The sequence below is a fragment of the Anopheles marshallii genome, chromosome 2, assembly GCF_943734725.1.
Source record: "Anopheles marshallii chromosome 2, idAnoMarsDA_429_01, whole genome shotgun sequence".
Taxonomy (NCBI): Eukaryota; Metazoa; Arthropoda; class Insecta; order Diptera; family Culicidae; genus Anopheles; species Anopheles marshallii.
This window is the reverse complement of record NC_071326.1, coordinates 7,257,714-7,285,141: the sequence shown is the minus strand read 5'-3', so window position 1 is coordinate 7,285,141 and position 27,428 is coordinate 7,257,714. Positions and strand designations below refer to the sequence as shown.

Sequence of the window (27,428 nt, the reverse complement as noted above, 5' to 3'; positions counted from 1 at the left end):
TTTCCGCCCCGATTCCATAATTCCTTGAACGATTCCAGGCCATGGCACGACAGCTGGGAATGGTTTGGGTACGATTACGAAGCGCAGCCCGGTTCCGTTAGTGGCTGAAGCTTCGCCTAACCTTCTGGCGTAAGCACAGTACCAACAACCCGACCACCAACTTACGGTCCAATACGGTCCAATGGCGACGGGCACGTTTGTCCGATCCGTCTGATCGTCATCGAATTTCCAGCACCGCCAGCTGAACCGAAGCGCATCGAAACTGGTAGCCGGGGTCGGGTTAGGCACAACCACCGGCCTGGACCACCGAGCCGAAGCCACTCTGGAAGCTTTCAACCGATCATCGATTAGAAATGGTGGCAGGCCGATGGCTTCGCGTCGATTTGTTTGGCCAGCTGGCTGGTTCCGGTTGAGTGCACCAGGAATGTCTGCCACCGCCAAACATCACCGGCCAGTATTAATTTTCAATCGCTCAATCATAAGCGTCTCCGAATGCCCGGGAATGGTCGGGTAATGCGACGCAAATATCAATCCGTTACGCCACCTGTCCATCTGCAGGGCCGGCCGGTGTGGTCTTTGTCTTCGGCCCGGACACGGATCAAACCATTCGCCGGTGTGTCTTTGATTTGCGTTATTGTTTAATTAGTACAAACGCGTGGAAGTCGTTCTTTATGTACCGTTCGCAGCTACAATTGAAGGGTCCGCCAAGGGCCGGACCGTGCCTAAACGAGAGCTGGCGAATGAAACAATTATGCTTGGCGTAGAGTAATTAATTACCCAATCTCATGGCAGCCTTCGTCATTCACAAAGTGGGAGTGAACCAACGACACTCGCCGGAACGACCTCAACCGAGCAACGATCGTGGCAGATAAGCGAATGGCTCGGCTAACGGGAACCGGGACGATAAAGTTGAATGTGACAGGAGCACGTCAGATAGTGGCGCTACCGTGAGTGTGTGAGGCGGCATTGGAACAGCTAGAACGGCTCCACAAAGGAAGTAAAGTGTCGGAAAACTGTAAAATGAAATGACTTTCGTTTCGGAGCGGAAGAAGTCGCTACCAGATTGGGATGTGAAGGTGGCAATCGTGTGCTTCCAAGAATTTTCCCAACACTCACAACTCGGTTCGAAGACACGACGGCCTCGCAAGGATGTACTTATTAATTAAAGCCATGTTTGCCGGCAGGGTTGCAGTTCGCAACCGTCGCCGTAGATCAGTACGCCGATTATCACCTCGCCCGTTGATGAAGTGAAAACAAATTGCAATGATTTATAAAGACATGGAAAGGAAAGGACGGAGCTAGAGACTTGGCTTTGTATTGCGACGTTCGGACGCGGAGAAGTCAAGAAGCAATCAGCGGTACTGTTGATGGTGGGGGTCTGTATTGATTACCTGTAGGTTGTTGTTAATTTGCATGCTTGTTGTATTTTCTTATCTGTCGAGATTTAGTGTTCTATGCCCTCTATTTGGGAGAACGTCGTAAGCTGATTGTTGCCTTTTATTTCTACCCCTCCCAGAGGGCACCATAAAGGTGCGAACCCTGCATTGGAGCATCGTTTCTTCGCCACGTGTACCGCACAATAAGTCTGTCAACTTAAATTGGCAGTTAATTTAAATTCTGTTTTGCCCACAGGGAGTGCAAAACAACAAAACCGAAAGTGAGACGGTTGTGGAATGGAACATAGATTGGGCATGGAAAAATGGGTGTGCCCTTATATGTATACCCGACGCTAGAAGCACAGAGCCCACGACGGCTTTAAAAGTAAAAAATACACTAATTAGATCTCCGTTGCGTGCGTACACTTCGTCACCGGAGACCGTTTCGACCGGGTACCGAACCTTTCGAACCCAACCGTTGTGGACAATCGCTGGCGAGACGATGATGGCCGAGACCCCAAAAGGGCACCCAACAGGACCGGGCACCGGCGGCCGAACCCGAACTAATCGAGTTTTTCGGATCAGCCGCACCGCCGTGGACGAGATTTCTTTCAATGGTAATGAGCCATTGTGCCATTGCGCGGTCCAAGGACCCGCGAATCGTACCGATCATCCGTAATCTAGCGTGTCGTCCGCGTCTCCACGGTAGGACACGGGAACCCCGGTTTCGCACTTCGATTCTAGCCCGACGATAGTGAGGCGTGTGCGTGCCAAAGCGCCAAGACACAAAGGATGTTTGCGCCCGGCGAGCTCGAGTGTGCGTGAATTCCAATCGGAAATTGTGATGGCGGCGGTGTGATGATAGCGCAAAGTCCGTCCCCACAAAAGGACCTTTCGGTCATGCGAAGGCTAAAGCGTAAGCTTTGTGGTGTTTTTCTCTTGTGTTGGCGAATCCAGAACTCGCTTGTCATAAAACACGATCTTCCTTTATTATTCCTGCAAAGCCGGTCTAAGCGGGTCGCTTTGGTTGTGTTTCCTGCTGGGTTCGTAATAAACTTGCTCAAAATATCGACACCGGGCTGAATAACTGCTGGCTTGCCGTCAGAGGAATCGGTGAGGACCGCAACCCGAACCGAATCGGGCCCGGTATCCCATAACGATGCATGCGCAATCGCGATCGCGAACGACTCGCGGACGGCCTTTTCTTTGCCCTTCCGCGAGCGCTGCTAAATTATTCATTTCGTTTTCGGGCTCGGAACGCCGCCGGGCAGGTCGCGAGCATTGAAACGTTCGCCCAAATGCAATGCGACGTCGCGTGAGCCTGTTTTTTAACCAAACCCAAACGACATACGATTTAAACGAGAGTGAAACCACATGGTTCTTTGCAACCCTCTGCACATACATTCCAAAGTCCTGACAGTCTTTAAAGCTCCCGCTCGATTTGCGTTCCCTCCCGCCCCGGGTGGTCGGCAATGCAATAATAGCAACAGCGAGTTGCGTCACACTGGGACCCATTTCTGATGATATGGCGATACTTACCTCCTGCCGGGACTATTCCCAACTTCCAAGAATTGGACAGCTTTGGGGCAACATTTTGTCGAGAAATCGAACCAAAGCATCCCGCACGGCCGATTGTAAATGGAGTGCAGGAGCATAGTCGAAACGGGATTTTTCTCTCCTGGCATGCATTTCCAACGGCGTTGGCACTTACCGTTGCATGGTTGATATGCCATTACGGTTGCAATGCTCGTCTCCCTCCCCATTCGTCCGAAGTCTGGAGAATCTGCACGAAACGAATTATGACGTCTTAGAACCGTTGAGGGCTTTTGCGAGCGTGTAATGTTATAATTGTTTGATGATATAATTTACGTCTGCAAGGTGAATTTTCTTTTCCTTCCTCGATGTGTTTAACTCAATTATCTGTTCAGTGCGTGATTAGCCATTTTTTCCAGAAAGGCTTTCTTAGGTTGCAATAGACTTTTATTCTTACTGGTATGTTCTTTTGTTATTAAAATTCTACCAATTTTACTACTTTATTCATATTTGATTTGTTGGTACTCATATTAGTTTGTTTGTTAAACTCAGTACTACTCTATACTCTAATCAGAAGATAAAAAAGGATGTACAGATTTCTCATTATAATTTTGATGATTAAACTGATGAATCCGCTTAAGTTATTCATCACTTAAAAGAACAAAAAGCTTGTTAGAAATTCCTATATGAAGACGATATTAGAACTCATAATTTGCATTCTATTGCGTCATGCATAACTTATGAAAACTTATGAACTTACTTACTTATACATAACTTTTGAAAAAATCTTACTGACCTCCAAATTGTTCATTGCCAGGTGTCTTTGTTTATTTGACTGGAAAATAGAAACAACTTAAAAGAAATACCCAAAATGGTTCGAACTTTCATGTACGCTGAAAGGGTTCTTTAATAAGTATTGGCCTACACTAAAGGATTTCAAACTTAATTCCACTGTCCAAGTCGAAGATCAGTTGAAGGGAATATCTTGAGCGTAGAAATGTCTGAATCTTCAGAATTATGTCAGAACCATAAACCAACGTCAGAGATACTCCAGCACTTTGGCCGACATTTGATGAGCCAATGGTTAGTTTAAGTTTATCACCATTCAGTTTTAGAGTTCAGAGTTTCAGGCAACTTAATACAACAAATTTACCTACTCCAAACAACACATCGTTTGCAATTCCAATCACTCATGACTTCCCAAACATTGGATTACTTTTTCACAATTCCACTACCCTCGCAATGCTATTCATTCGCGTGACAAACGACTTGGCATTGCTTTGCATCTTCCAGCGCTCATTAAACACTGTCACATCGTGATTCACCGCTGCAAATTAGAAAGCTCTGCAATTGCTGCACCTCATGTGCCACTGCTAGCACCCGGTTTTTTTGGGTCCGCCGTAACGAAAAGCGCAAGCCGGAGTGCTAAAACACGAGCACAAATTTAGCACACTTTCCAAATCGCACGCTCGCCCTGTGCAATATTCGGAAACGTCCCTCACCGGAGCGCCGGCTGGTTGTGAGATGACGCGAATGTGCGTGTACCGATCGAGCCCGGTTGCGTGCATTTCCCTTCTATATCATACAGCGCCCAAAAACCATTCCGATACCGTTTCGGTGCCGGTGTATGATTGGGGGGGGGGGAATTGTTGCAAAAAAGTTGGTTCCCACTCGAGCGAAAGTGCGGCGTTTAGTTCGCGTGGTTCACGATAGGCGGTTGGGTTCACTTTTACCATCTCGCTGGTAGATTTCCCGTTACCGGTTCCGGTTGCGGTTGTGCCAGAAGGGATTTGTGGAGAAGCCTTCGGCCTAACCGTTTAATACGATAATTCTGTAGAATTGATTGATAGCACGGAAAGTAGCGTTAGCGCAGGGAGTTGTTTTTTGCGCAAAAGCTCACCACGATCAGAACCCTCCGCTGTGGGGCCGGATCCACTCGCTAGGGTATGGGTGTAATAATTAAACACGAAATACCCGCAACAACCGTAATTCACAATTTTCTCTTCCTCGTTAGTGGTTTTGCGCACCGGGGTGAGGAAGCGAACTGCAGGAAGCCAGTTGCTCATTTGGCCAGTTCGGGAAAATGTGTGCGGTTTTTGTGGCTTTCGTCGGCTTAAAACAGTGAAACAATTTTGTTTCAGTTTTGTTCGCTAGAACCCGACCGAACCGACCAGTGCGCAGGCGTATCGAATAGGTCGAACGATACCTGCGCTGCGGGTAGCTGCAGAAGGCTATGCTGGAGCTACACGTTCTAAGCGCCTCCGCAGAAGCACACAGCTCCAGGGAGATGAATAGTGCCAGCGTGCCACCGCAGGAACGAATCTCTACTGGCCTTGGTAGATGGCGGGACGAGTGTGTGCGCCCGTGTATACGAGCGCGTTCTTAAACACCTCCTCAAGTCACCACGGAAACGTAGCCGAGTGGGCCACATACGGGCGGCGGTGCAAGCTCGCGACACAAGTGCAGAGACGCGGGTTTTTGTCCCGCCGGCAAGACGAAACGAGGTTCGTCGCTTGAGTCTTTCGTATTGAGTCTTTCGTATCGGCCCACCAGCCAGTGCCGTGAAGGCCACCGTGGCCTTTGCGAGTCGGGGTGCCGTACGAAAAAAAAACCGTATCCGCCGTGGTCGTACGCCCTTGCTGAAACACATGCACACACACACACTCGCACACATCGCACATCATAAACGTCCACAGGGACGCGTCCACCACGGAGCAATGCTTGTTTTCGATCAGTTCGCTTCGTTCGTTGACCGAAGGTGAGTGTGAAGGTGCGAACCCGGCCGTAAGCAAACGGTACGTTTTGTTTGCATTGCCTCAGATGAAACAATAGAGCGCATGGGCACAATTTACACCATGCTCTAATTCTTGTCATTATGCGCTGGCAACAAACCATGCTACACCGAATGGAAGGCTGCAGCGTATGAAACACGCGAATCTCGCTTTGGTTGGAGATTTTTAAAAGTCTCTAAATGCTTTTGAACCCATCCAGCAAGCCGTGTTGGCTGCAAGGAACATAAAACGAACGAGATGAATGGTTGTAAATGTGGCAATGCACAAGATCAAGCTCGATCCTCTAATGTAGCGCCCAGCTTCCAGCCTAGACCTTGGAGCAAAGCTTGTTCGAAACAACGGCCTTCTTCCCGTGCGGCCCTTTATCAGCTATCAGAATAGCTTCGTTTTAATCGCACTAGTTCGCTACTCACTCATAATGCGTACGCTAAAACGTTTTCCCGCGATCTAATAGATTATGGTGCGGGTTAGATGTTTTTTTAGATGAAAAGATAAAATCCGCCCCATCCGATGCGAATGAGTTCAATGTGTTGGTAATTAAATAGTGTGCACGATCTTGATGTCGAAACCATTCCAAGCGCCCGATAGGAGGGCGTGAATGGATAAAAGCCATTTTCAATCCACCAACTGGTTCTAGTAAGAACGAATTCGGTAAGAGGCAGACAGCTTGACTACCGAAAATTCTACTCCCCACTGGAAGCGATCCGGATCGAACGGAATAGATAAAATGGTAACTGAATGAATTCTCACTCTTTGGGGCGGTGATCAGACGCATAAGGTAGCAGACGGGCGCGGTTCCGTTGTAAAGTTACGAACACAGCGTGTGAACTGCTCGCACAGTTCATCCGTTCTACCCTTGATTACCCGTAGAAGCATGGAATTTCGTGAAGCAAAACGGGCAAATTCACAGCCAAAGCCCACGAATCGATCGGAACAGAAATTAATTAAAAGATTATTTAATCTGCAAACTGTTGCATGTTGTTCCTTCCGCTACGACTAATTATGGTCGGTTGTTTGATCGCAGTTCGGTGTAATAGCATCAGCACTTGTTCTAATTCTTCATAGAACGGTTTTGTTGAACATAACCGTAACACCGTGGGAGCGTGTTATGGTTGGACCATCCAACTAGAGCAAACAAACAAACCCCAAGCTGCTTTGCATTTTGAATTGTTTCTCTGTTGAGCAGTGTGTCTGTGTGTGGTTTACCTATTGGTGCAACTAAACGACACGATGACATAATGGCTGTCACATTTCATATGCACAACAGAGGACGAAATGTTTGCATCAAACATGGAAATACATCGACGTCACCATGGCGAGCGGGCGGCCATAGATCATGCTAATTGTGCATACCTCATAATATAATGCTCATTCACTTTCGATGTGTCCGCGAAAATGGCCGTTGCTCTTTGGCCGATTGGCGTTCGTATTTGGGTCACAAACGGATGGACCGTACATGGTGATCGTACAGCGTCGGCTTTGGTTGCATAAATCGTACTCTGCCTGTGCCAACGGGTAGCAGATTAAATCGGGAATTGATCAATCTCTAGAAGTACCTCTCTATCTCCGTTTTTTCCTCTCTCTCGTTCGAGTAGTGATTATATGCTAATTTACTTGCCACAACGGTGACATTGAGCGTCGGAAGTAGCATCGAACAAGTCATATGGTGGGTGATGTGAGGTGATGATGTCATCCACACTGGAATGGTACATTGGAAACGATTCACCTGCTCAGAATACAACCATTTTAAGCCCTTTATTGTGATGAGATGCCATTCACGTCGTCCATTAAATATTATACTAAACGTTCTAAGTGTTAACATTGCCTAACTTTAGGCGTTTTTATCAAAATTATTCTTTTTCAACATAACTTCAAGGTTAGTCTTTCGCTTGTATATCACCTGTTTGAGTCATACAGAACTCAACCCACTCCGTACGACCCTGATCGGTATTGCAATTGAAATGATCAAACCATGATCTAGCAGAATGTATCCCAGTGACAGATAGACATCGTTCTGTCTAATGTACGATCGTGCTATCCCATCGTTCCGGCATCATTAGGGGTAATGTGTCGATGTGCCACCGTTCTTCACACGTTCACACATTCCCTCCGTCAATCCCGGTCCCATTTTCTAATATGATTAACGATAAGCGAGCTGCAACACCCCAACACAGGTGGCTACAGCCCCCATGGCATAACGCTGTCAACTGTCCGGTGATGAGTGCTGAGTGGCTTCCAACCAGTGGAGATGATGGTACGGGTGTAAAAAAGAGAATAAATAAAGCAATCGAAAAGCTGCACCAGCACGAGGTAACCTAGAAGCTGCTAGAAATTGCATCGTAAGGCAGTAAGGTCGTTCCACTAGTCTTTGATGAGGACCACAGCAAAAGCGGCACTACTGGAATGACCAAAGGGCTAAACGAAGCAGATCATTAAATCGGACCCTCGCAAACGCAACCAGCGACATTAGAAATGAGGCTAAGTTAGGTGCCTTTTTCCCATCGATTGGAATTTCTCAAGTCGCCACCGTCGAGCTCTGTGACCGGTGGAACATCATCAACACCTCCAATCCCTCTAGCTAATTGTACCGACGCTTTTGTGGCCTGAAGATTGCCTCTCCATCACAAAAACCCTCTCGTCCACTTTTATCGGTCAACCACGATAAGAAGGTTGCCGGATTTGATGTCCATGCCGCCCGGTTTCCCGCGGGCGGAAAAATCGACCATTATCCGTTAACACATGGCCAGGCCGTAAATTTCCCTCCATCCGAAATGGTTCGTTTGATTGGAAATCAATGGCGTTTAATTTTTGGCAGCTCGGCGTTCGCGCGATGCTTGGGCTTCTCACGACTCGCCCGGTCCGGTCCAATCAGCTATGACGAGCGGTTTGTGCTGCACGTGTTTGGTTGGTTTACTTTCGCGTGCTCATAAAGTCGGCCGACCATTGCGAGTGCACGGTGCCAAGTGTGCGATCGATCGGATGGCACCGTAATGGCGTTTGGTTTTCTTAAGCAAAGACGGGGAGAACCTAATTGAGGGAAGCTTCGATTCGTTTGCGGCGTGCATCTACTTTCTGTTAGCACCTTCGTTAGGATTTATTCATTTATGGCACTTAAGGGGGTTGGTTTTCCTCTCACCTTGGCTATTTTCCGATCGCCGGTCTGATTGACTCTGTTAAAGATATTTCGAATTTCCAAATTGCTGCCAGTTGTAACGGTATCTGTTTTTTTTTTGTTTCCTGTGGCCGAAAACTTCAAATTAGTTTCATTTAAAAACTTCGACTACTTCCCACCAGAATGGCCAAAAAAAACCCGTTACCGATTAAGTAAAGTGTTTGTCTCTTGACCTTAACAACAATCGGATGTAGATGTAAGCCTGCTTTACGTTTCTACAAAAATTAATCATTCCCCGTTGCTGAACTAAACCTGTTCCAAAAGCACTTGGAGCACGATGAACTCCAAGGAACTGGTCACCAAACGATCGCCCACAATCGAATTGGAAGGATCAGGTTTTTTGGTCCAACAGCCCCAGATTGGCAAAACACAGAAGACAACGTAACGCTCAATATAACGCCGAACAGATGTTACGCTAACGCTGGTGGAGGCGGTTTGGTCCGAGTGTCATGACCCGGGGAACAACGTCTCCAAGGCACGACTTCGACAACTCGCCCATGCGGAACCAATTTCCTCCGGTTGTTGGCTACCCGTTCGAAGCGCTTGTCCCCGGTTGACATTGAGCCGATTGCCTTGATCGACAAAGTGTCCGTGTTGACAAATTTGGTTCCGTTCGCTGTGACGAACGGCGAAAACGCTTGACGCCTATTTTTAGCCGGTGGTGAGTTGTGTCTTTTTGGACATAATTCGTGACGGACATGATAATGTTTGAAGGAAAGTACCTTAGACCTTAGGTTAACTCGTCAACAATCGCACGATTGCTGAGATGAAAATGAAACCGAGGAGTTTGAAAGATATTCGAAAGGGTTTCCCCGCCTGTGCCGTTGGTGAACTTCTTTGCGATCTTCAATCATACGAAATTGAACTATTGCATGATCCAATCAAATCTGATGGTGTGAGAGCACAGTATCTTCAGAAATATTGGACATCTAACGTAGTTATGCCCCTGCACAGAATGGTTCACAACAGAACGTGATTCGCCCGGCAGCGAAACGAACCTTACCGACCGGTGAGAGGACAACGGACAGTTCGGAGTTGCATAATTTTAACGTGGTTAACTTGAAGCACCTTCCTTCATTGCTTAACATCCCATCAGCAAGGGGTTGATGTTTCGTAGTGAAAGTTAAATCTCACAGCACGACAGCATTCCACACCCGTCGTTACGGAAATTAACGTTTCCAAAGTTACAACTGACACTCACGGAGCCCGTTTGGCATTTGCATAAAATACCAACGTTTCTTCGAAGAATTCACTCCCATACCCCACCTGAAGGGGGGCTGTTTGTGGGCAGATTGTTTTAATTAAACCCAAATTTAAATCGTTGCTCGCTAAGCTAGTCGACGGACGCGTGTAATAAATCATTTCTCGTACAGTTCCTGCACCATTGCTGTTTCTCTTCCCTTTTCTTCTGCTGTTATCATTTATCGTTGCTCTGGTTGTTTTTTTTTCTTCCGACACTAACCCTTTTCGTTACCTCTTTCTTTTCTTTCCCGCCCAAAAACAGGCCACGGGTCAGGACACGGAGTTCGCACCGCACGTTACGGCCACCTGCAAGTCCGGCACGATGAACATCAAGATCCAGTTCGCGGGCCCGTACAACGGTGTGGTGCACGCGCGGGACTTTCGGACACCGGCCTGCATGACCTTCGGCAACGGATCGGCATCGCTCGGGCTCAGCCTCAACCTGCTGGCCAAGTCCGGCAACAGCGAGTACTGTGGCATTCTCGTCAGCAACGTGAGTGGTGGTGATGTAAGCTCATTTCTTGCTTCTCTTAATGCTTAGCTTAATACTAGTTACAATACCGGTCCGGCCCCGCACTTAATTGGGCGAGTGCGGGCCGTTCGTTTGTTTTATTAATGAGTTTGGAAGTAGCAGCAGCAGCAGCAGAAAGAACCCCTAATATTCGGATAGTAGGGGGTCTCCACAGCGAAAGCGGAAGGTCTATTGTCAACAGTGGAGCAAAAGGTTGAACTTCCGCGATGCGTAGTTTGGTCGCGATCACGTTCATTGTTTCATTGCTTCCGTGCAATGAAACTGATGACATTACGGTTGACTCATGTTTTGCTAATGGTCGTGCAGTTTTGGGCTGAAAATCACGATCGATGTGCAGCAATGTTTTAAACCATTTCCTGTTCGTGAGTAATGCAAGGACGCATCGACGCATAAAGAGGATGACATTTTTGATAACTTATGGAATGTGGCGTATGTGTAAACATTTATTTGTGGCACGACATTGAAGTTATCCGTATGTTTGGCCGAATATTTGGAATTTTAGATTTTTGAATTCAATTTAATAAGTTTTCTAAGTTGCATTATTCAAAGTTTTAACCTTTTTGAATCTTGGATGGTTGTCACCAGACACAAAATTTAAGTGGAGAGAGATGAGCTCACCTGCAAGAAGGAAGACCTTAAGAACTCCAGAGATTATTACTGCATATAAATTCTAATAAGCCTTCATCAGGATTTTAGGGTTTAAATTTATCGTTACTCCCTTGCTACGGTATCCACAAGAAAAGATAGTGATTTTAAATTTAATTAAGGAACTTCTCATACTTCTTGCTATCAAAACAGATTTATAAACTCTCCTGAAATAATTATGAAGTAATTTGTCCTATCATATGACAGAATTGGGACATGAATTGATGGCCACATATCTTCTGTTGGCTTGAAAGTCTCATGTGTCATGCGAAACTTTTATGATATCATCTGATACTTTTGTAATAAACAATTATAGGAATTTGCAATTTCGTATGCCTCAGTTATGATATCATCTGCCATATCTGATCAGACATTTTTAATTTAACAGCCACTTTTGCAAAATCATCTGATGCGTTTCTTACAAAAGGTGGCGATTTTGCGATATGATGTGAATCTGTGCAATTAATGGTGCACAATTGACCATACAATTGGCACAAATATTCATGGTTACTGAAAACAAGAAACATATGTCAAGTACGAAATTTGTGGAAAATCAAAATAAGAGAACACAAAATTTATGAAGCAAGTTTGCTATCTTCATACACAAGTTGACTTATGACAGCATCATTTACTTATCACAGACTACGTGCTTCAATTTCAATTCCTACTTCCTATGAAACAAAACAGCAGCACAGCATACCATAAGCTACTTACTTACGTATCCAGCTTAATACCTGCACCGCGGATCGTTTAGCTCATCGGTGCAATATCATCATCATACCCCGCACGTGATTACAGTCGACTTATTTGCACGCAGGAATGATTTTCCAGCAGCCGCTACCCCACCTTACCGTTGCCATGTTTCGCGCTGGTCAAGACGCTTTCCTGTCACAGCGCGATTTCGTCACATAAATCATCGATCCTCCCAACACGCAACGGGGCCCCGGTATGATCCTCACCACGGTCCGCCACCACTTAATTGACAGCAATTGTGATCATTTGCGATCATTTAGAGCGGTCACCATCGGGTGCTACAATCGGGCAGCGTTTACCGCGGCGAATGCCCAGGAATGGTAATCAGGTTCGGTTCTGGCCAGACGCAACACGGCCAATCACCAATGGAAGATGAGCCTAAAGCGAAACAGCAAAAAAAAACAGGACTCGCGCCGTCTCCCATTCGGTGAATGTTAATTGTCCCATTCGTCGGGCTCGTCGCCAAAGCGAAACGGAGTGGGGGCCAGTTGAAGGGTGCAAAATATGGCCATCGTGAATGTGCGACAACTTGTCAAACTCGCCGGTTGACGGTTTGAAGTGACAAGCGTAAAACCAAACACAGCCCAAACCGTTCGGCCGGCGGTGCATTGCTGGCTGCGGTTGTCACGTTCAAGGACTCATCCGGCGCAGATTCCCGCGGGAATCACGCTTGTCATCGTCTCGGCCGGGGCGCAAAACGATACCGCAGCTCACCCAGCACGTCTGGCGGATGAGCATTCTTCCTACGATTGGTCGCCGACCCGGCAACTCCACACTCGCTTTCCGGTCTATGCACTAATTATCCTATCGTCTGGCGGTCCAACGTTCCTGAGCGACCGAAGAAGGAATGTGCAAAATGAAGAGATTACGTGTCGCTTTTCATTTTCCCATGGAAAACTTCACTCTTTCACCAGCAGGTCTACGGCGGAACGTTACATCCCCACCCCGAAGGGGTCGATCACATTGGGCTCGGATCGGCCGATACCGAGACTTCACTTATATTCAAATCTCCCGCCCGTCTTATCGCCCCGGACACGCTCGGCCGTATTGATCTGGGTGTGTGTGTGAGGAAAGGGGTTTGGGATTTGCAGATCGATTGCCAATGCTGATGTCGGGCGAGCTCCGCTATCATGCGCACAATCATGACTGGGCACGGACATGGAGTCTCCCGGGGTTCCGATTATTGCGGAAATTGAAATATAGAGCCCGGGCATTAAACACATTCACAGCCCCCGTAACGCTCCTATTCGCCCGTTCTCGCTCGATCGCTTGGACCGCATGCAAGATAACGATCCACCCGACTCCAAATGATTGCCATTGTATGGAAAAATGCGAAACCCGGCTTGAATCGATTTCCCGCCTCGCCAACTCGTGCGAGGGAGGTGGGGAGAGGGGGGGGGGGGGGGGGTGGACTTGGGATACGTTATGTTGAAATAGAATAAAATGCATTTGCTGCACAATGGCGTCAGGCGGGAATGGAGACAGGGGAGGGATGGCATTGTGAAGGAAAAAGTGCACCAATAGACAAAATACGGCAATAAAAAATGAGGCAGCAGCGTTATGCATTCGTGCATTTGTCTCCTCTGGCAATTGAGATTTGCTTTTTTTTTATTTTATTTCATTCGTAAATTAAAATAACTGCGAGACAACAATGATCCACCCTTGACCACACACAGCCCCGGCAGGAAATTTGTATTCGCGCTTAGAATTCGTGTAGCTGTTGTATTTATAATAAACGAATTAGTGTCGTAACGTTTGCTTATTTAGTCAAGCTAGCGTTCCGAAATCATTTACAACGTCAATCGGTCGAGCTTGTTTCCTTCTGCTATTCAACAACATCACCCGTCGCCCGCGACAGGGAGTGAAGGTACGCACGATCGTACCGTAAGCTTAAGTGAGAAAATTAAATGTCCAAAACCTGCCCGGAAACCTGACGTACGGTACCACCACAAAACGGTCTATTAGGTTGTGCTTGTTGCGCGATGTAAGATAGCATCGACGAGCTCGTTAAGTCGTGAGATACTAATTTCACCGCCATGTTAATATGAGCTGCCAACAAAACAGCCCGCACTGGGTCAATGGTTATTGTGGCGTATTGTATCAATAAATGGTGGTTTTGATCTTGGAATATTTGCGCCCTAATGTCCCCTTCATCCCCATCTCTTTTCCTATTCCAGCTCTTCCCCCCTCCCTTCTTTCCCCACCGTTTTTTTTGCTGAGTAATGTACGCCCCGACTTTGTTGCGCGGTTTGCGCTATGGAACGGGTCACAAAACTGCCCAAGATAACAATACGAGCACGTTGATGGGTTTTGGCAGGACCTAATCGAATCGAAAGCGTACCCAAGCGTAAGCGTAAGCCCTGAGCGATGTGCCCTCACCCTCACGGGGTGACCGCAACGAACCAAAAAAAAAAAGGGTCACAACGTTTGTGGTTTCGATACGATACGGCTTGATACGTTTGACCACCGGCCCAGGGGTGTACCGAAGGGATCGCATCACAATCGCGGTCCAATTAATCGCTGTCGGCAGGGATGGCAAAATAAGAAATAAGCGGTACAACGCAGCAACATCCAGAACATCAGGGCACGGATCGGATCGGGCTGACCTTAATTTGACTTTGGTGCTGCGCGTGTGTTCGAGCGCGTGCATACCTAGCCGTACCGGCTGCATTCCAGTTCCAGATGCGCGAAATCCGGTCCTTTTCTCAGCCGAGGGAGAATCCGTGTCCATCGTGAAGCATTCCCCCGGGGGTGGGGAGGGGGTTACGGGTTCCATCCCGCAGTATCATGCGACGGTTTTTGGCATCGCATGCGAACGGATTCATTAGAGACCTATATTTTAAGTGCTTCCGATAGAACATTTTAATTGTGGCGTTGTGCACCTGAAGAACGCGGCCAGCCCGCTGCAGCAGCACAACTGTAGTTTGACTTCCCCAGCTGGGCCACGGGCGATAGGCATCTTCGTCCATGCTCGACATGGGTTCGGTCGGAATCGGCACAATGTTTCTCTGTACAGCGCCTTTGCTGGCAGGAAAAAGACGGTTCCGACCCACAAAGTCACGGAGTCTTCGGCTGGCGAGGTGAAGATCGTGATCGGTTTTGTGCAGTGCAGTGCTGTAACATGATGCACCTTCCCTTCACTGGCCATCGAAGCAAAAAAAAACGAACGGAGAACGAATGGTTAAGGTTTTGGTTTGATTAAATTAAACCTAATCATCACAACCGGTGCGCTTATTGTTGATGAGATTCCGCAACGAGGCCAGTGATCGGTATGATAATTGGAAAATCAAACTCGAATGACACGCGAACGTCGCTGTGTTTGCGTAACGTTACGGCCACAATCGGTTGCGTTCGACTGTTGCACCGGGCCCGATCGTATTGATTGATTGATTGGCGTATATTCATGGTGTCATATGAGTGTGTCCAAATCTCGTATGGGAAGGTCGTAAAAGGCAGGGGTTCGGTGGGAACGCGAGAAGAAAAAAAAACACATCATCCGACAAAAGGTTCACATCTTACCTAACCCCTAATATCGTTTGATAGGTCGTGATTAGAGCGATTACCAGAGTGTGTTTTACTCGTTCGGCTCGCCTGCACCTGTGTTCCTTTAAAACTCGCAATATTCCCGCCCCATTGCACCCAGTCACGAGCACCCATTGTGGGCTTTGTGGCCGGATTGACCGCCGATTTACAACGTCGTCGAGGCGGCAGTTTTTGAACAGCCCGACTCAACTCAACACCCGGAAATGGGTTACGCGGTTCGGGTGGTTCGGTGGTTTTGGGACGGTGGATAGGCAGCAGCAAACAAGCACGGGCCCTGCCTTGTCGTGATGAAAGTAGAACGAACAGATTAATCCGTTCCGAGCCGGGCCGAGCAATCGCCCGAACGGGTCCTGCGCCTGGGTTTCCCCCGCGAGCCCGATGGTGGCTGCAGTAATTTGTTCCCTAATGATCCGGCTTCGGCCCGAAACGCGAATCCACTGCAAATGCGATGCAACGGCAACCGAATGCAGCGTTGGTGCAATTTTATCCAAGCGACGGAGGGAGGGAGCGATTTTTTTTCCTCCTTTCGTTCAGCAATAACTGGGCCAAGATAACGTGACGAACGATGGTGAACCACGGGTGTACATTAGTGGTATGATTGTGCCCTTTTGAACGTCCGTATTAGATCCGTTGTAGTTTGTTGCTTTGTGGCCAGTTTTCTTGCTCTGCAAGCACTTTTATTACGGTGAACTAGTTTACTTTCGCCAGCGTTGTGGGGGAAAGCGGTGAGCCCCTGCAAAGTGATCTGATTCTTCATTAGACGTTCTTTATGTGCTGATGTTCGGCATCGTGGCATCGAATCACGCCAGATCGTCGACAAGACGTTAGAAGTCGGCAGTTTTGGGGCAGCGATACAGAATGGATCTACCCTTAATGAGGGCCAACAAAGCACGATTATCGTACGGGAAGCGAACGCGCTATCGCGATAAAGGTAAAGCAACCAAACCGGCTATTGCACCATGGCATACTTGGTTAAAATGTTTTCCTTCACCCCCCTCCACCAATATCTCGTGCCCATATCGTACCATGATCGGTTTGACATTTCCCAAAACCGGATTTTTGTGGTTTGTTGTTTGAACTTTACAGCAAATGGTTGCTTGGGTTTCTAAATTTCAATGACAATCGTTCGAATTAGGTTGAACATTTTGGGTGCAAGGTTAATTATTTCTGTTTCCTTTAAGGTGCTTGGAATTTGGAGGAAAAACTCCATTTGTGGACATTTGCACTTGTCTAGTCTACATTCAGGCGCGAAGCACAAATTCCACAATTCCTTGCAATTCTTCAGATCTTCACGTTTTCGACGCACGTCCAACGGAAGCCAATTTTCGTGGCTCCATTTACGGTACGGCCTTAAACATTCCACCGCACGGTCTGCATCGGGCGGATCGAACGGAACGGCACCTGATACGAAATGCAAGGCAAACCGTGTGCCATGGTTTCTAATGGAATTACGATTAAATTGCAATCCGAACCGACCTCATCCTGCTGCACGCGCGATGCCCATTGATTTAATGCTAATTGTTGCAGCTCACCGATCACCGGCCGTCGCTCGATAATAGACACGTTAGTCACCGCTTCCTAGAAATGTACGGACGGAATTAAGTCGCGTTGCGATCGTACTGTGGCCATTCTCACGTACGGTACGAATCGCAAAGAGATAATTAATAGCGCGTCAACCATAACCTCCCCACTCCACTCCAACTCCGATCCGGGGCAATGATAGCGATTGAGACGCTTAAATCAACACGGCGGGAAATCGAACGTAATTAAGAAGAATAATGTGCTGCACCCGGCGATGTACCAATCGGGGTGCATTAATCAAGCGTACAAGAGGGGGGGCAGTCCAGGGCACTAGTCGGGATGTCCAAGAAGGTATGGTTTCTTTCTTGCTATTTCCATGCAGCGCAAACCGACAGACAATCAATCGCATTTTCAATGCGTGACCAACAACCTGAATCGAGAGTAGCGCGATGCGAAGACTTCCTCGACAGCTTGATGCGTGTACGTCGATGTTCCTGCCAAGGATACATTTAGACACCCCCGTGTGCATATGTCCTTGGCCGTACGTTGTAATCAACCCGGTGGTTAATTCATCCCGCCACATAATGCATAATCGTTCAAATCCTTTTCCGTGCGTTGCATTTGCACCACGCAGCCGGATGGCGCCGTTTCGGAAAAGTGAAGCCGCTGGGCCTGAGAAAATGAAACGCACCTTGATTGATTAACGTGCTGCGTGCTAAGAATGGAGCTGTCACGCTGGATTGCGAAATGGACACGCTCGTCGATGCGTCTGCTGCCCGAGGCGTTACAGTGTTTATGTTAAAAGCATTACACGGAGCATCCTTTGCGTGCCGATCGACTGGGAACGATCGTAGACAGAGGTGTGAAACTAAATTGGATGGCGTTAATGTTTAATGTACTGTGAAGAGGAACGTATCCGGCAGGAATGGATCCTCATTTTGTCCTACACACGTAACGCATAAGCACATTTATTTTAATGCTCATTAAAATGATTTTTTTTCACATTTTGCTTATTGTGCAATTTATCAAATTGTGCCTTGAGCGTGCTTCATTCAGAAAATTTTAATACTTTTATTACATTCTTAATTAACATTGCTTGAAGTGTGCATCGAATCGGTCAGCGGCATCGGACGCTTCACCCGCATTCGCCCGTAGTAATGCAAATAAACGGCTTCTCGGCCACTGACACGCGAGAAAATGCTGTCCAACCATCACGCCCTAACCAGTCGATCAGGGTTGTCAATTGGGTAGAATTGATGGCACAAATCGTGTATCCCGACAGGGAGCGGATCTACAATGTAACGCCGCTACAACGCGCCAGAAACCGTGAATGGTTTACAGTGATGGGCAACATTAAGTGCGTACTTGAGCTATTTTTCAATTCATAGTTTTTGGGTTTGTATAGTGGAAGTTAACACACTGTGACACTGTTTTATAGCGTTAAAGTTATGCAAGGTAATTACGTAGCAAAGCCACATTCCTTAAGCTCATTAAGAAGCCTAATAATTAGGAAACCTAATGAATCAAAGTTCAAGCTGTTTATCCGATCACGCAGAGTTCCTGTTTGATGCAGATTGAGTGTGAAACTTCTGAAATGTGTCCAAGTACAGTGTTATCAGTGAGGAGTAGTGAGAAGGCTCGTGAAAAACAACGAAAAAGCGAAGATTAGTACATCAACATCATGTTGGACAACGTAGAAATTTCACTATTCCAGAATGATTTTGAGCTTTGAATGATTTTGATGCAGATTGAGTGTGAAACTTCTGAAATGTGTCCAAGTACAGTGTTATCAGTGAGGAATAGTGAGAAGGCTCGTGAAAAACAACGAACAAGTGAAGATTTATACATCAACATCATGTTGGACAACGTAGAAATTTCACTACTCCAGAATGATCTTGAGCTTTTGAAGTTCGAAGGAGTCAACAGTAAAACGATTCGAAATGGTACTGACTGAAAAGACCAAGAGTTTCTGTCTTTTTTGTTTTCTGTGAGAAAAGTCTTGTGGGATTAAATCGCTTGAAAGGCCTCAACAAATCCTGTATCTTAAAATCCTTGAGAATTTATTTGAGGATTTGAGCAGACATATTTAAAGGTGCTACGGATATTGTAAATTATTTTGAAGATCTGGAGCATACTTGTCCATAGCATCAGTAAATTGCAACCACACAATCCAAGGACCTTGGAGAAGAGCATGTCGATGAGCCTGCAGCAGTTACTGACTCAAAAAGAGGATACATTAATTCTTTAAACGCTTATGTTCAACTCGAAAATATCTTTATTAGAACAGAGTTTAACTGGGATCTTTATTTGTACAATCGCAGTGTATTAAAGCCCACTACTGTAGCAACATAAAGTGAACGAACTTGTTTTTTGGTCGAAAAAACACGGAAAATAGCTCAACGCCACTTCCAACGTGATCGTGTCTAATGGGGAACTTTGTTTGGGGAAAGAAATTAGCGGAAATTAAGATAAGTGTTCGGTACACCCCTAAACATCTTACACAGCTTTAATTAAGATACGTGCCCAAACAATTCCACCTTTCTTTAGACGCTGCATCAAACTGACTCTGATTTAGCCTGATTAAGCCTAATCTCACTCCCATTTAATGGAACGGTTCTGTTCTGTTCCGTTTTGTTATTTTTGTATTCAAACCGCTTGTCTAAGTGAGGGTGTGCCGGGATCGTGATCATGACCATCATCAAGCATAGGGCTTTCTCATCTCCCGCCCCTCCCAAACGGATGACCATCCAATTCAGGGCAGCAGGGTGATGTAAGGTCACGATCGATGCCACCGATACCGAAAGGGTTGAAACTGTTCCCATTTTTACCTTCGCCACAATCCTTGGCCAAGATCGCCGCATCCCTTGAGCGGATCGATTGAGATGGTTATTGCGATTTAAATGCTTCCGACAACGAAATGGGTTACAATTTTCCAACACTTATCGGGCTCGATCGCTCCACTGTGTTCCCGATGCCGTTGAATCTAACACTTCCAGGTGTTGCTGATATGTGTGCACGCGCTCGGGACTTCGGTTTTGGGGGTTTGCCGGATCTTACCGGATTCGGGAAAAAAGATTGCGGGGTAAATTGAATCGCCCGTCGGTTGCCCAAGGTTTGTGTGTGTGTGTGTGCTGCAAAACATCGAAAGAATGCTGGCCCTAGAAATGGGAACGATCTGGTGCGGTCACTGTCGCTCGAGGATATGCAACGGGAAAGCAAAAGGAGAAGAAAATTGCATACTGCTTGCATGCATTGCTTGAAGATGCTAGTTGTGTCCCGGTAGGGAATTCCTTCAATGGCAGCTTATTTCGAATGTTTTAAGGGCATCATGTTGTGATTCTGAAAATTAACCACAAATACCCCCCCCCGGCAGCCGTTAATGTCGACCCGTACGAATTGCTGACTTTGCAGTCGAATAACGACACGTGCCTTCGCAAACTTTATTAAAAAGTGATTTAAAATGATTAATTCGACAATTCCAAAAGCGGATAAATGGAAGCAATTTTTAAAATTTTTTTTCGATCGTCCACCGATCATACGTTCCTCGCCGTGCGATCGTTCAAGTCTTTCGCTTTATGCTGATCGACTCGAACACTCACGACCCTGCCGTCAGCCATGGGAAACCACTTACGGGCCACAAAGAAAACGCAACCGTAAACAAACTGTCCGTCCGTTCCGATTCCTGGTTGCACCGTGCGCGTGAAGTAACATCTGGCTGGATGCCCTACACCGGAAGCGTTGCGTTTGCACGTTTTGCCCACCAAACTGACGATTACCTGCGCCAGTTGGTTACGGGGCGAATGCAACAAAATAACACAACGTACAACTGTGGGTCTGCGGCATGCAGGCAAACGGCACGTAAACTATTGCATGCAGCTGCACGCGTGTAACAGGGCGAATTGGTAATCGCAATCCACCAAGGAAAGGAAAACATCCCGAAGGGAGCAAATTACGAACCGATAAGACGATTTGGTCAGTGAGCGAACACAATGTTTGGCGTAACGGCCAGAGAGGAGTGGTAGTGTTTTGATGTCTACTCTCAAGAGCCCGAACTGATTTATGTACGCACCAAAACGCTTGAGAAAATGTTTGGAAGAATAATACTTTTTACTCTGCTGGATAAGAACAAACGCGTCGAGCAGCGGGCCAATGCTCTTCGGGTTGGAAAACCGCGATGATTGCGCATTGTATGCAGACGGTGAGGAATTTTCATCAGAATGTGCACCCAATCAGCTACCAACCGCACCCGAATGCCTCAAAACCCGACGCCGACCGTTTCTGGGTCATCCGAGGTGCGCAGCCCGGCGAATGGAAATGCGATAACGGGATATATCTTTTCCACAACAAAAAAGACAACAGCAAAACAACCACCCACTGACCACCAGTTGAGCTAATTCTTGTCAGAATCCAAAATTTATCACCCCACCCATTCTACTTCTATTGGCGCTCGCAAGCAATGGCGCTGGGCAGACGGGGAAAACAAAGCGGGAAAATGGAAGCGCACGCGGCCACGTCCACGCCCGGGTCCATTATTTGCCGACCGGGTCGATTTTGTAGGTCGCGTGCGTTTTTTTTTGTTTTGTGTACCTTCCGGTACCGGCACTTTATCCCGACCAGCGCGCCAAGGGCACGGTTCCGGACCAGATCGGTCGCCCGGGTTACCATTATTTGTAATCCATTATCATAAATTGCATTGTTCCGCATAAATTGCATTATGCACGCGTTCGGTCGCCTGCCAGGCGTGTTCGAGGCGTTGCTGCGAGGAGCTGGGAGGAGCTTAGCTTTCGTAGCATGGTGTTGATGCAAATTTTATCGCAACCGTACCGGTGGTGGTATCGTGTGCCAATTCCGACGGCAATGCCACCCATGACCGAAAACGGATGGGTCAAACAACAAACCGGGGAAGGTTTGGGAGTACGACCCCGTACGTGCCCGACGTGCAACAATGTCGAGGAGTATGACCCGGAAGATGACCGTCATAGGGGAATGTCGATTACGCTGAGCTTCGTTAGGAAGCTTAAACTTGGAAAGATGCAGTATCAACTGAATCGATACAACATTTAACAGATTTTGAGAAGAGTCATTCCACGGGATCTTCAGTGAGGAATCATTCAAATTATGAGTCGACTCTTCAAGGTTTTTTAGGCATCTTCAAGGGTTCGTGAAACCTTATGAGCTCGTTACAGGGTTTATTGCATCTGTTTCAGAAAAAAATCATAAAAATGCATAAATAATTGCTTCCTTGAAGATTCATTTAACTCTCTTTGATCTTCATGACACTTTGAAGGTTCGAGATTCTTTAGTAAATAGGTTCAGAGTCATTCATTCAGATTCATGAAATTGTGTAAATTAAACAAGAGAATCAATCGTTTCCAGTTGAATTTGGTAAAGATTGTCTATATTCAGCCGTTGTTCCACACAACAGTGATGTGAGTACAGAGTGAGAATGAGTTGTTGTACAGAGAGTTATTGTAACTCATATGCGATTTAACTCACACATAAAGATTCGGAACGGAAATTATTTGTATAGCTTGTGAGTCAACGTTTTACTCACTAGATTCACTTAAAAACACTGAGTTTTTTACTCAAGAGCACTTATAAGTCATTCAAGCATGAGATAGCTCTTCCAAGAGTCAGCTGGTGAGCTTACTCCTTAATGTAGCTCTGAGTTTTATTTTGAGTCAAATCTTCTTAATGAGCTGTTATTTCCATCACTACGTTATAAGCTTATTTTACAAAGAGTAAATCTGCAAACAGAGACCACAGGGACCACTCCTGCTTCTACTGTCTAAAACCTCCAAGATAAACGGCTCGGCGTCGCGCTCGGACTACTTGGTTAATGTAGTCGGGCGTCTCAGCTTTGAAATCGTCGCTAGCAACTAGCAGTGCTAATGAGACCCTGCCAACTTTCATCTAAGAACAATCGCCTGAAATGCCAGCATATGCACCCAAAAGAATGCTAGTTATCGATGGTCACTACGTCAAAACTTAAATGTGGAAACTATTCAACCAGCAATTTTCCAGGAGTCTTATCAAGTAGAGAATGTTTAACTATCAATTACATCAGCAAAAAGTCTTTACAAAAGTGATTTATTTCAGAAATTAAAAACTTTATTTTAATAGTTGACATTTTGCTTCCTAAATTCAAAAAAGCCAAGAAGCTGATGGGTTAGTTCGGGAAAAAAAACTTTGCCATAATAAAATATGCAATTAACACGAAGCAATACTAAAGCCTCAAAGCTGCATTAAACCTCTTTAATATCATTAATCAAATGACTTCACGCAACTCACAGCATTAGTACCGTGCATGCCTCCGGTAATTAAACCGAACGTACCTCCGGACGTAGCCAGAGGCCAAGCCCTGTCAATGTAGCTTAATGAAAACATACGCAAGGAGCATTACACAAATAAACAGACGGCAATGCAATCCGCCATTCGCCTCGCAGTGACATTGTAAATTGATCCCTGGAGAAAGTTTTACTCGCACTCGCAACGTAAGGGACACAGCACACACACAAAAAAGCGAAGAAACCAGACGTTATGTTGGCGTCCGAGTGGTCGCCGTACCGCACCTTCGATCGCACGATCGATCATTTCAATCCTTCCGATGCGATGACAACGATTTGATCGTTGAACCGGGGTGGGGGAAAATGGCAAACGATTTGCTGACAGCGTACCGCAAAAGCATACCCACTCGGAACGGCTCACTGTCAGCGTGCGTTTATTTATCTTCGTCCATCCTCTCATGTCCGAAAGGTTGGTTTTTTTTTGCAGAGAAAAAAAACAGCAAACTGTTGCGAAATCATCGATCTTCATCGATCGACTTTTTCCCCGAGCACAAACGGTGCCGTCCCGGGGATGGTCAGAGCTCGTAATAATTGAGATGCTTTTTCACTTTCGCTTTCGTGGCGTGGTTCTTTAGCGTGTCGAAGCATTGTCCGGGGCGTTGTCTTTCCCCGGGGTCATCGCTTGCATCCTGTGCTGTCATAGAAGTCTTTTGCTCCAGTCGTGGGGTCAGTGATTTCGAACAAAACTTCAACATATGCTTTTGCCTTTGCCCGTTGCATCCCGGAGCCAAAAGAAGGTTCACAACATTAGCATCGGACCGTTGGTGTACGTTTTCGGTTGAAAGCTATCGCTGCAGGCTACAACCTGCAAAAGCTTTTAAGCGGCAGGCGGCTGATGACTTATTCATCGTCGTTCACTGCCAACGCCCGCGAGTTACATACGCGTTTGCCCTGTGTCGGTCAACGGCAAACTGCTCGCCAGCACAATTCGCTTCGTTTGTGTAGGAGGAGCAACAGGTCTGAAACAAAGAACCAATCTGCACAGCACCAACAGCGCACCTGATCGGGTGCGTTGATTCGCTGTTGCGCATTCAACGATCAACGCGATCGTTTAATGTTTTATTATTGAACCCCCCCGAATGGAAGACGCTGGGCTTGCAGATGAATGATGCGCCCAGCCAAAAGGTACCTTACCGGCTGCACAACATTTACCATCAAGGTCACTGGCGAAGGTCATAGAACTACCCCTATCAGAGTGGCCAACGGTTGACGCAATACTGCTTGCCCGGTCGCTCAAGTCTCCCTTGCTGCTGTGTGCCATCGCAACTTATGCCGCAAGGCCAGAAACCATCGATATGTGCCTTTTTAATCCAACGACCGTTCAATGCGACGAGGACGCATCGCCGTCCCAGCACACCCGCGCGGCGTTGTTTGCGTGTCGCGCAGGGCTACATCGGGCTACGCTTCACGGAACCATCGATATCGGTTTCAGGTCGTGTGAATTCGGCGGAAATTGTGCGGTGTTGTGGTTGGACCAAATTGAAAATCAATTCCAAATTAATAAGCACCACCTAACCATAGCTGCCGACGGGCTGATGATGACGAGTGTCTCATTAGATGTGGTCCAATTACGCCGCTCCGTTCGTGACACTCGATTCGAAGTGTGTTTGATGGATGGTGAGACGGGTTTTTTTTGGGGGCACCTCTTACCAAAAAACATTCCAAATCAATCGAAATCTGAACGATACCGGTGGATGGTTGGAAATACCCCGCCACGAAATATACGCCACGTTTGAAGTGAAAAGTTTGGTGGTGGAAGCAGGAAAAACATCAAATCATCTCGAAGCGAAGCCCTTCACGTTGCCGAAGCACTGGATGGTTTGCAAATTTTAGATCATCATTCGATCTGTCTGTGCATCGCCGTTGAAGCAGGGAAAGTAATAATACAATTTCCACTTTTTCTTCTCAAGCACCGGGGAAGGGAGTGAAGGAGCTGTGGTGTCCGGGAGAGGTTTAGGTGGAAGATCTCGTACCCGGTGCGTTGTGAAGGAAGCTTGATTTTTAACATTCGATGATACTTCGCACGCTTGCACGTTTTGAACAAGTGTGTTCCAGATTTGGGCTTTTGTGCGCTTTAAACTTGGAAAGGTTAGATAGCGACAGAGCGTATGGCCTTCAGCTTTCCTCGAAATGTAATTTTCAGTTCCGAAAGACGACTGATTGTACATTTTGCGTTCTACAAACGCATTATCTTCCAACACAAACAAACGCCCAGTCTCCAACAAGGGTTCGTCGCTTATGTTGAAGTCTTTCGTTCTGTGCACCCAAGTCCCCAAGAGCCTCACAACTATAAAACCGCATTTAAACGCTTTAAAAATGGACCGTTTGCCACAGTCCACCCCTTAAAAACTTTTTTCACCTAATGCTAGCTGCTGCCTATTATTAACAAACTCATTAATAACACGTCCGAGCGAATCGACGCATCGCATAGCGCAAATAAACATAACAGCGCATAAAGCTGTCACCGCAACACCGGGGGTTTGTACAATTTGTTATTACATTTTAACGAGCCTCCATTCCTAACCGTTGGCAAATTGTGTTCTTCTTCTGTACCGCTTCCCTGCATTCCCTTCTTCCCCTGTGGCCCGTGGTACAATGCAGCGCACCGAGGAACGCTCCGTCCAGCTGGCCGTCCGTGTGCACAAAACGTTGGAGCTCGCGGACGACAAATTCTACGTTATCACATGCGGCAAAACAGGATTCGCTAGGTAAGTAATCCGTGGTATTTCCTTGCTGCGTGTAAGCCCTGCTGAACATTTTCCATATGACGGTGCAGTTTCGCCGTGTGGCGTCGTGGTGGGGATGTAAGTGATATTACGCCACCCGGGCGCGATTAGTGCTAATGAGATAGAAACGTGTCATGATCGTTCTAGGTGCGTCAGACACACGGGCCTGCTTCACACAGGAGAGTAGACCTTCTTTTAGTAGGTGTAAAATTTATGGAACATTCTGCAAAACCGTCGACCCCAGCACGATCGAACGACAGTGGCCTTCATGAATATTGCAGTGACTGAGATTGGTTGGAAGCAACCCCCACAATCAATGGCCATGGGGGCCACTCACGGTCCTATCCTTATTGAGTAACTTCGCTGCGTACGTACGCGTACTTGGCGTGGCGTTCCGATGCATGCTTATTTCCGACTGGCAATCGGCGTTAAGACGTCTTGCTAATGTCTTCATCGATCAGTCACCAACTAACGTGGGATTAAGCGAAGAATCTGCTCACTCTACCACGACAACAGTGCATGCTAAATCTACCCTTGAAGGATTATCCCTTACTCACAAGCTTTCTATTGATGGAGCTCCTCAGTAATTTTTCACCTCAACTCATGACTCTTCCGCAGGGATGACAGCGGTGCGGTGGCATTAAAGTTCCTGGACAGTACTGGGCGCCGTGTCCGGGAAACGGTTTACAACCGGGAGTACACGATCAAGGCGGAAGTTACCAATCCCAACGGTACGTACGGCATCCGCGTGAAGAACTGCTTTGCCTTCAACAAGAAAAACATGACCGTGGTGCTGATTGACGATCGAGGGTAAGCGTTTACACGAGCTCTGTTTTTGAATAGTTCCTTTGCGAATGCGACATATTTTCAACTAAACTTCTCACCCCTCCCCAAGCTGCCCGTTGAAAAATGACACGATGACACGGTTCCGGCCGAGTGCGGATGGTACCAGCGCGACGGCACAGATCAAGTCGATGTTTAAATTCTCCGAAGGATCCGAGGTACACTTCCAGTGCGATGTGGTGCAGTGTAATGGACGGTGCCCCGACGACGAATCGATGTGTACCGGCGATGCGAACGCGTTCGTCAAAACGGCCCGTGCCTTGGGTCAGGAAGACGATGGAATGCTGCTGGCGGCCACGACCGTCTTTGTGATCGATCCTGCCTTCGCGCCAGGTAAGAGATGCGGAGTTAATTGCTCCGCAAAACATCCGTAAGACTGACGCTAATCGTACGGATTTCTGCA

The 27,428-nt window shown here is 47.0% G+C and overlaps 1 protein-coding gene across 1 annotated transcript in view; it reads left to right on the top strand.

Annotated features, from left to right (window-relative positions):
- Positions 1–27,428, top strand: part of LOC128719201 (uncharacterized) — a 36,014-nt gene that overhangs the window by 8,099 nt on the left and 487 nt on the right. Inside the window, exons 2-5 of the mRNA XM_053812824.1 lie at positions 10,378–10,623; positions 26,058–26,164; positions 26,801–26,992; positions 27,078–27,358. Coding sequence (XP_053668799.1) covers positions 10,378–10,623; positions 26,058–26,164; positions 26,801–26,992; positions 27,078–27,358 — 826 coding nt within the window. The remainder of the gene's footprint in view (positions 1–10,377; positions 10,624–26,057; positions 26,165–26,800; positions 26,993–27,077; positions 27,359–27,428) is intronic.